This window comes from Trichechus manatus, unplaced genomic scaffold (genome assembly GCF_000243295.1).
Source record: "Trichechus manatus latirostris isolate Lorelei unplaced genomic scaffold, TriManLat1.0 scaffold00028, whole genome shotgun sequence".
NCBI classification, from domain to species: Eukaryota; Metazoa; Chordata; class Mammalia; order Sirenia; family Trichechidae; genus Trichechus; species Trichechus manatus.
Genome location: NW_004443964.1, coordinates 18,994,093 through 19,004,914, shown reverse-complemented (window position 1 = coordinate 19,004,914; position 10,822 = coordinate 18,994,093). Strand labels below are relative to the sequence as shown.

At 36.0% G+C, this 10,822-nt stretch overlaps 1 protein-coding gene across 1 annotated transcript in view; it reads left to right on the top strand.

The window, feature by feature from the left end:
- Positions 1-10,822, top strand: part of LOC101342993 (uncharacterized) — a 512,538-nt gene that overhangs the window by 368,363 nt on the left and 133,353 nt on the right. Inside the window, exons 109-113 of the mRNA XM_023729385.1 lie at positions 246-299; positions 866-970; positions 3,999-4,052; positions 5,334-5,438; positions 6,353-6,406. Of these exons, the coding sequence (XP_023585153.1) occupies positions 246-299; positions 866-970; positions 3,999-4,052; positions 5,334-5,438; positions 6,353-6,406 (372 nt within the window). The remainder of the gene's footprint in view (positions 1-245; positions 300-865; positions 971-3,998; positions 4,053-5,333; positions 5,439-6,352; positions 6,407-10,822) is intronic.

Sequence of the window (10,822 nt, the reverse complement as noted above, 5' to 3'; positions counted from 1 at the left end):
GTCATAAAACAACATGTGTACTACTGTTTCATGAGAAACTATTTGTTCTGTAAGCCTTCACCTGAAGTACAATAAATAAATAATAATAATTTTGACATTACTACCTTCATTTTTATTTTCATATAAAGTGACATTTTCAGGGAGAATTATGAAAAAGTATTTTTCTAGAATTATTAAATATAGAATGCTCTTTCGTGAATGTCCATATAATTTTAATTCTGACATGAATTTGCCTTTTCTAATAGCTGCTGGACAGGTGTTTCAGAATAGGGTGTTGGATGGTGTAAAGTCTCTTAAAGGTGAGAATTTAAACATGAAATTCTTAGGTCTATATTTATACCACCAGATTCTGAATGTTATAAACTGATTCCTTAGTTATGTTTTTTAAGGTATCTGTATTTTATCAGATAATGTCCTTGATTGTATTTTTGCATCAAGATTTACCTTTTCCCAAACTTCACCAGGGGGGAAAATGGTTTTAAATCTATATATATAATATACTACAAGAAATTATTTATTTTAGAAGTTTGGGACAAGTAAACTGGGAGTTTAGATGACAAAAATAACCTCTATTATTTCATAAAACTATGAAATTAGTTATTTATGCTCCAGCTAAAAAAGGTCTTAAGAACTGTTTTGCTGTGTTCCCTTATCCCCAAGTCAAGGTTTCTTTAAGCAAGTTTTATTTATAACTCTGCTATTGAATTTTTCAGTCCTAGATATAGCTTATTTTTATCTTTGTTTTTCCATTATATTTCTAAGATAACAGTTGCCATTAAAGAAAATAATGTTTGGATATGAATATATTTTTAATGCTTTTAAGTCATTTAATTTGTCTCATTTTAATTTGCTTTATTTTTCTAAGGAGCGATGGTTAACGTCAGTGACCTGAACAAAGTTCTTGGAAACTTTGGAATTAAACTCACAGAAAAAGAACTTGAAGGTCTGACAGAAAACCTTCCAGCTGATGGTGAGCATTGGAATATATGATCTATCCCAGGAGCCCTGACCTTCAAGGGAATATATCTAAATATCTGCTAGATATTTCTATTTAAATGTCCCTGGGGGCTTCAAAATTTAACATGGCCAAAAAGGAATTAAGTAGACCCCTACTGATATTCTCTGGGTTGCCTAGTCTCCTGATAGGCTTGAAAACTGGAATTATCCTCCACGCTACTGTTTTCTTCACCCACTCCCCCAATTAAACTTGATTCAATATCCTAAAAAGCTTTTTAATTTATCCCTGTTTGTTATCGCTGCCCCTGTTTCAGTCCTCTGTCATCTGTGACTTGTTCTACTACAGAAGCTGTCAAACTAGTATTTATAACCCTAGACTTTCCACTTCATCAGCGATTTGACATTGTCAGACATTTAATTATTTTTTAACATGATTGATATGAAATAGTAGCTCATCGTTGTTTTAAATTGCATTTGCTGATTGCCAGTGGGGTTAATTATCTTTTTATATTTTTATTAGCAGGTATCCTCTTCTGTACCTTTTCATATATTTTGCCTATTTTCTGTTGTATTATTTGCATTTTACTGATTAACTTGTAGTTCTTTATATGTTCTGTATATTAATCATTTTTGTGTTTTATATATACAAGAAATGTCATCTGCTGGTATGTGGCTTATCGTTTTGCTTAGATTATCATCTTTTATTGAACAGAGGTTCTTAATTTTAATACAGTTAAATTTGTCACCATTTTCCTTTATAATTTGATTTTTCTCTAAGAAACCGTTCATTATTTTCAAGTCTTAAAGATTTTTTCTATACTAGTTTAACATTTTTTAGCATATTTCTCTGTAAAAAAAAACCAAACCCGTTGCTGTCAAGTCGATTCTGACTCATAGTGACCCTATAGGACAGAGTAGAACTGCTGCATAGGGTTTCCAAGGAGCAACTGGTAGATTCAAACTGTTGACCTTTTGGTTAGCAGCCAAACACTTAACCACTGTGCAACCAGGGCTCTTGTTTCTCGTTTTGTTTATAAGTTAGAGATCTATTTTTTTTCTATACGGATAGCCAATTTTTCATTAGACTTTCCCCCACTGATTTGTAATGCCAACTCTATCATATGTGCTAGAGTCTGTTTCTAAGTTTTATATTATATTTCATTGGTCTTTTCTATATTCTTCTACCAATGCACTCCACTACCTCAATAATATGCCTTTGTACTAGTAAATGTTAAAATCTGGTAGTGCAAACACCTCTCCTTGTTTGTGAAAATTATCTTGGCTATTTTGTAGTCCTTACTCTTCCATATGAATTTTATAATAATATTTTGAAGTTCCATAATTAATACCATTGGAATTTTGATGGAAATTGAGTTAAAATTAGTATTGCTGGTGTTTGCAAATTCTGCTAATTTTTCTATGTTGATACGGTTTCCCCCAACCCTGCTAAAGCCTTTAACTGATTCTAGGAGGCTATGTATTTAGAAATCTTGTGACTTTTCTATATATAGATAATAGTATGTCGGGAATAATGATCATGTATCTTTTCTATTCTAATTCTTAAACTATTCGTTTTTTTTTTTTTTTCTTGTCATATTTCATTGGCTGGGAACTGTAGACCAATGTTGAATACAACTCAGTTCTCATTGATCAAATTATTTCACACGTTCATTCCTAAATCAGTCACTTGGCAGGGGATATAGAACCATCTTTTTTGGCTTAGACCAGAGGTTCACTAGAATTTATATTAAAATCAACTTAGGAACATTTCTTTTTGAATTCTAAAACCCAGGCTTCAGTTGAATTCTAACCTCTGGAGTCAGGTGCAAGCTTCTGTATTTTTTAAGTGCCCCAGATGATTTTGAGGCACAATGAAGGTTGAAAACCACTGTCTTAGATCCATCATTATCCACATCCTGGGTGGCACTTATTAGGGGCCCAGTCTCATCTGAGGGGCATGACAGAGGGTGTACAAAATTAGAGTTCTGTTAGCAGAAAGAACAGTAGGTAAAATGGAATGGCTGATTGGTGCAAAACCAGCAATGTCTACCACATATTCCCAAAGCCTACTACATTGACAGATTCATGTTTGGATGCTTTACATATTTAACAAATTAATGAATTACCGAACCGAACAAAAACATTTTAATGAGAAAGAAAAAATTCCTTCTGTAGAGAAGCTTTAATTGTAGAACAGTTTAATAGTTGCCTAAAATGTGTAGAAGTCAAGTATTGCCGGTCAGTCATGATAGTTGAAAATATTGGAGAAAAATATTTTAGCAAAAGATGGAAGAGGAACAGTGTGAACTCTTCTCCACTGTGGTGACCACTGACTGATCTTCACGTCTAGTGTAAATCATAGTTTGTACTCCTTGTAAAGCAGTATATAGCATCCCATGAGCTAGAAAGATGCTATCGTCCAGGAAACAGATGGTTCTTAATTTCATTGGCTGAATTACTAAAATGTAGTAGTTATATTCATACACACACAAAAAAGACCAGACTTACTGATCTGATAGAGACTGGAGGAACATTGAAGACTATGGCCCACAGACACTCTGCTACCTCAGAACTGAAGCCACTCTCAAAGTTCACCTTTCAGCCGAAGATTAAACAGGCCTATAAAACAAACAATAACACATATAAGAAACGTGCTTCTTAGTGCAATCAAGTATAATAGACAAAACGGGCAATACCTTCCCAAAAGCAAAGACGAGAGGGCAGGAAGGGACAGGAAAACTGGAGGAATGGACGCAGGAACCGGGGTGGAAGGGACAGGGGAAGAGTGCTGACACAATGTAGGGATTGCAACCAGTGTCACAAAACAATTTGTGTATAAATTTCTGAATGAGAAACTAATTTGCACTGTAAACTTTCACCTAAAACACAATAAAAAAAATTTTATTGTAGTAATTATAAATTAAGTATAGCTTTAGAAAATACAATAAGAAGAGTAGATTTTGACTAGAATCTATAAATAAATACTCTATACCTTTTTTCTGAATCTGTACCATTTTTGTTACCTGTGCTTTTTCTAATAGTTAATGGGAAGATTGTTCTCAGTAAGCTAATGGATAAAGTAAAAGCTGTTATAGGTGAGTGGCAAGATACTTGGAATCTAAGAACATAAATAATCATCCTAAATTATATTTTAGTGATATTTTAATCATAACTCTTGTCTTATTTATCTATGTATTTTTCTTTTTATTAATGAAAGTCCTAGATCTAATTTCCCAGAGCTGAACTATGGATTATCTATATTTTGATAACAGTACTCCAGTGCAATATCTTCATAGCAAGTCTTTTAGTCTATGAAATATTTATAAATAATATATTTTATATCTACTGAGTTTAAATGGAGCCCTGGTGGTGCAGTGGTTAAAGCGCTCGGCTGCCAACCAAAAGGTCGGCTGTTCGAACTTACCAGCTGCTCCCTGGGAGAAAGATGTGGCAATCTGCTTCCATAAAGATTTACAGCCTTGGAAACCCTATGCGGCAGTTCTGCTGTGTCTTATAGGGTCACTGTATGGTCCCTGTGAGTTGGAATTGACTTGACAGCAGTGGGTTTGGGTTTTTTGAGTTTAAATGACCAAAGTATAGGTTACTACAGTGGATGAAGTAAAGCTTCAATAAAGATATAAGTAATTAAATAAAGACTAATATCAATCCCATCTAGTAACTAAATCATAAAGCTCAATCATCTAAAATTTTCTAATTTATAGTGGCACTTTATATCCCTACATTTTATTCAATGCCATATTACCCTGTCCACATGATTATGAGAGAATACATTTTACATGTGTTTATATTGAAGCTTTATTTGTGATCAAGTAACTGAGATCAACGTTACATCCAAAAAAAACCCTGTTGCCATTGAGTTGATTCTGACTCATAGCAACCATATAGATAGAGTAGAACTGCCCCATAGGCTTTCCAAGGCTATGATCTTCACAGAAGCCAACTGCCACACCTTTCTCCTGTGGAGCAGGCTGGTGGGTTCGAACCTCCAACCTTTTGGTTATCAGCCCAGTGTTTAACCACTGCGCCACTAAAAACCAAACCAAACCCACTGCCATCAAATTGGTTTCAACTCACAATGACCCTGTTTTTGTTAGGTGCCGTTGAGTCAGTTCTGACTCATAGCAACCCTATAGAAAAGAGTAGAACTGCCCCATAGAGCTTCCAAGGAGCACCTGGTGGATTTGAACTGCCAATCTTTTGGTTAGCAGCTGTCGCTCTTAACCACTACGTCACCAGCATTTCCCATAATGACCCTAGGGCTCCTTAAATGCTACATAGAAAAAGATTATTTTTATATTTTAAATCCATAAGTAATTTAAAAATACTTACATTTTATAATTTTTATCTATTTGAAGGAGAGGACATTGATATCGCTGACATACAAAATTTTCTGGAAAACATGGGGATAGAACTTACAGATAAAGAATGCTTGGAGTTGGTGAAAAAGCTGCCAGTTGTTGGTAAGCATTTCAAATACTCATATAATAATGTTCTCAACTGGTGGCAGTTTTGCTCCTAAGGGGACATTTGGCAATGTCTGAAGACATTTTTGGTTTTCACAACTGGGGGTGAGAGGAGGAGGTGCTACTGGCATCTAGTGGACAAAGGCCATGAATTACTAAATGTCCTACAATGCATAGGGTGGCCTGCCACAACAAAGAAGTATCCAGCTCCAAACATTAATAGTGCTGCTGTTGAGAAACTGCAATATAACCTTCAAAGAGAGGTAGATTTGTATGCTTATATGTAAGAATGTCACCATTTGATGATCAAGAAAAAAAAACCTGTAAAAAAATGATAATAACTTAGTTATACCTGACTGATAGCGACCCTATAGGACAAAGCAGAACTGTCCCATAGGGTTTCCAAGGAGCACTGGTGGATTTGAACTGTCACCCTTTTGGTTAGCAGCCGAGCTCTTAACCGCTGTGCCACCAGCTCCAAAGAAGTCTTACTTGTGTTAATTTAGTTCTTTGTTTGAAAATCAAGAAACACATCCATTATAGTGAATTAGTGCTAAGAAATGGCTGCCATTATCTACTGGGATGCTTAAAGTTAAGCAAGGAAATTTAAGAAAAAGGAAGTGTGGTGGTATACTAAGAAATCATAATGAGAAAAATAAAAGGAGGCGGGACTTAAAGACTATGCTTTAGTAGAGTAAAATAACAATGATATTTGCCTTACATTCCAAAGAGAAAGTACAGTGGCCACATTAAGGCAGTTCTGTATTTCATAATGTCTTTATAAAAGTTGATATAAATTGAAAGACTTTCTATTTTTCTGTATTTCTATACCTGTATTTCTGAAATGATGATTTTGTACTGTCTTAGAGATTCTGATTTCTCTTTGACCTGGATTTTGTGTTTTCTTACAGCTGATAGAAAGATTTATCAGAATAGATTGCTGGAAGGTATGAAGACTTTTAGAGGTAAGAGACCATAATGAAAAAACAGATGAATTTGAAGTCCTCATGATTTGCGTTTAATCTATTTCCTAGACATTTAACTATAAAGTCTGACTATCATATATGTTGACTCCATCTTTATAATTCTTCTATAGAGCATTATATTCTGTAATTTACCATTTAATTTTGTGTGTTGTATTTTTAGAGGAAATTTCACGTTCCTTTCGGATTTCTCAGGTTGTGACAGGGCTTGAAATGATCAAAATCTAAATCTATACCATAAAAAAATAAAGGAAAGGACTTGGTTTATTCAGTAAATTTAATTAACAGTAAAGTCAACCAATCTGAAAGTTCAATCAATAACAACAACATTATTAACTGTTAAAAAAAAAAATTGGATTGTAGAGGCAGAGCTGACATGGTGCTATAGACAGAAGTACCATGCCACCCCTCTACAGTAAAGACCTGAAAAACTAAGGAAAACAGATACAAAGGTCAACCCTGGAACCCTAAGCATCAAATAAAGGGATAAAGAACTCGATCAAGCATCAAATGGAATAAGAAACTGACAGAGAACAGAGAACGAGGAAAGCTACAAAATGGAGGTTCCCTACCAGCTAACATGGCACAGATTCACCATCTTGGAATACAGCCACCAAGGAATGCAGACAGGGAGTACAGGATGGCAACTTCACATAGCTCACAACAGGAGACAGAGCACCTGGTAACCAGGGATACTCGCTTTCCTACCTCCCACCCTTCTTCCTTGTATGAGGCCTCCGCCACTTTCCAGCATGCCACAGTTGCTCAGCAGGAGAGACACCAGCTCACCAGCACCTGTTTTCACCATCTTGAACCTCAGCTACCAAGGACTGCAGACAGGGAGTACAAGAAGACAACTTCACAGAGCTCCCAACAGGAGACAGAACACCTGCTTCACACATCATATCCTCTCCCTTCCCTCCTGCCTATGAGCACTGTGCACTGAGTGCCACACTCCCAAGAGACACAGGCATGAACCACCAGACCCCACCCTGCACTGCCCCCTGACCACACCCTGTCAGCCCCAGTACATGCCACAAACATCGCATCCTTGCCTCCCTCCCCCCACCGTGCTGGACCTGCTCTGCTGCACCATAACTGAGCAACCAGCCTTGTCCACCTGGACAAGGTGGTGAGAAGTATCGTGCCCACAGACAAGCAAGCAACAAAGTATGCCCAGCCCGCCAGCCCATACAAAACCAAATAAAACATAAAAGGAGAACAAAACAAACAAGTCTACAATTAATAAATGAAGAAAATCATTCCTGAATGTCCCAAAGACAGCAGACAATATCAAAACATACAAAAAAAAAAAAAAGGATGGGATGGCTCCAGAAAGCAAACAAAATAAAACCCTAGTTGACCTTCTGGTAGAAGAAAAGGCACTGGAACTATTTGTTAGGGAATTCAAAGCCCTAATATTCAGGGCTCTCCAAGAGATGAAGGAAAATGCAGGCAAAAATAAGGAAAAAATAGACAAAATCATGGAAATACAGATAAAATCAGGGAAAACACAGGCAAAGCAATGGAAGCATTCAGGAAAATAATATAGGAACAAAATGTCAAAATAAACAAACAACTAGAAATCATACAAAGACAGCAATTAGAAATCCAAAAGATAAACAACAAGATTTTAGAAATGGACAGTGCAATAGAAGGTTTTAGGAGCAAATTTGAAACAATAGGAGACAGGATCAGCGAAATTGAAGACAAATCCTTGGATACCACTTTGTTTGAGGAAAATTCATAGAAAAGAATGAGGAAAAATGAAGAAACCCTGAGAACAATGTGGGATACAATCAAAAGCAAAAATTTGCGTGTGATCGGAGTTGCAGAACGGGGAGAAAATGGAAAACACAGAAAGGATCGTTGAAGATTTGCCGATGAAAATTTCCTTAATATCACGAAAGATGAAAAACTGACCATCCAAAAAGTTCAGTGAACCGCATATAGGGTAAACCCCAAAACAAAATCACTAAGACATGTCATAATCACACTCGCTAAAGACAAAAAAAGAATCCTAAGAGCAACTCGAGGAAAACAAAAAGTCACATACAAAGGAGAAATAATAAGACTGAGCTCTGATTACTCAGGAGAAACCATGCAGGCAAGAAGGCAATGGGGATGACAAATATAAAACCTTGAAAGAAAAATATTGCCAACTGTCTTAGTTATCTAGTGCTGCTATAACAGAAATACCACAACTGGATGGCTTTAACAAAGAGAAAATTATTCTCTCACACTCTGGGAAGCTAGAAGTCTAAATTTAAGGTGCCAGCTCCAGGGGAAGGCTTTCTCTCTCCGTCGTCTCTAGTGGAAGGTCCTTGTCATCAATCTTCCCCTGGTTGAAGAGCTTCTCAGTGCAGAGACCCCGAGTCCAAAGGACACACTCTGCTCCTGTTGCTTCCTTCTTGGTAGTATGAGGTCCCCATGTCTCTCTGCTTGCTTCTCTCTTTTATATCTCAAAGGAGATTGGCTTAAGACACACCTAACCTTGTAGATTGAGTCCTGCCTCATTAACATAACTGCCACCAATCCCATCTCATTAACATCATAGAGATAGGATTTACAACACGTAGGAAAATCACATCAGATGACGAAATGGTGGACGATCACACAATACTGGGAATCATGGCCTAGCCAAGCTGACACATATTTTTGGGGGACACGATTCAATCCATAACACCAACCAAGAATAATATATGCTTCAAAACTTTTGCTAAAATATGATGGCGAATTTAGGACATTTCCAGATAAACAGAATATAAGGGAATATGTAAAAACCAAGCCATACTTGCAAGAGTTATTAAAGGGAGTCCTGTGGTTAGAGAACCAACAACATCAGACAACAACCTCAATCTAGGACACAGGAAAGGATCAGCCAGATACTGACCTAGGTAATGAACTCTCAAGAGTAAAACTGAAAGATTTACAACAGGTAACCGGAGAGGTCAATCTGTACATGACAACAACATCAGAACAATAAAAGAGGGAATAAATGGTGTAGGTATAGAATGTTCAAATAGAGAGAAAGTCAAGTTGATATCATGTAATAAAAGTCTGGTTAAAACTTAGGAAGATTGGGATAAATTTCAAACACAAAGAAAGTTAACAAACCTACTTATCAAAATAAAGAAGAAAAACAAAGTATCAGTAAAGACAAAATCTACAAAAACAAAAATGGAAAAAAATTCATGAACAAAAGGAATTCAGTACAGGAGAATAAGAGGAACAAAGAAAACATCAGCACCACACACACAAAAAAACTCTATAAAATGACAACAGTAAACTCACACTGAATGTAAATGGCCTAAATGCACCCATAAAGAGACAGAGGGTGACAGAATGGATAAAAAAAACAGGACTTATCAATATGCTGTCTACAAGAGACACACTTTAGAAACAAAGACATAAGTATATTAAAAATCAAATGATGGAAAACAGTATATCAAGCAAGCAGCAACCAAAAAAGAGTAGGAGTGGCAATACTAATCTCAGATAAAATAGACTTTGAAACAAAATCCACCATAAAAGTAAAGGAAGGGCATTATATAATGATTAAAGGACAATCCACCATGAGGACATAACCATAATAAACATCTATGCAGCCAATGACAGGGCTCCAAAATAATAAAACAAACTCTAACAACACTGAAAATAGAAATTGACAGTTCCACAACAATAGTAAGAGACTTCAACACACCATTCTTGCTAAAGGACAGAACACCTTGAAAGAAACTCAACAAAGATACAGAAGATCTAAAGGCCACAATCAACCAACTTAACCTCATAGACATATATAGAACCTCCATCCAACAGCAGCAAAGTACACATTCTTTTCCAATGCACATGGAACGTTCTCCAGAATAGACCACATCTTAGGCCACAAAGCAACCCTTAACAAAGTCCAAAACACTGAGATAATACAAAGCATATTCTCTGATCATAATGCCATCAAAGTAGAAATTAATAATGGAAAGAGCAAGGAAAAAATCAAATACATGGAAACTGAATGACACCTTGCTTAAAAAACACTGGATGATAGAATAAATTAAAGATGAAATAAAAATATTCCTAGAATCAAAAGAGAATTAAAACACTTCATACCAAAACTTTTGGGACACAGGAAAGGCAGTGCTCAGAGGTCAATTTATAGCAACAGATTCATACATCAAAAAAAAAAGAAAGGGACAAAATCAAAACATTAGCTGCACAACTCAAACAAATAGAAAGAGAAGAGCAAAAGAAGCTCACAGCCACAAGAAGAAGTAAAATAAGATCAGAGCAAAAATAAATGAAATAGAGAATAGAAAAGCAATAGAAAGAATCAACAAAACCAAAAGTTGGTTCTTTGAAAGGATCAACAAAATCCACAAACCACTGGCCAAACTGACAAAA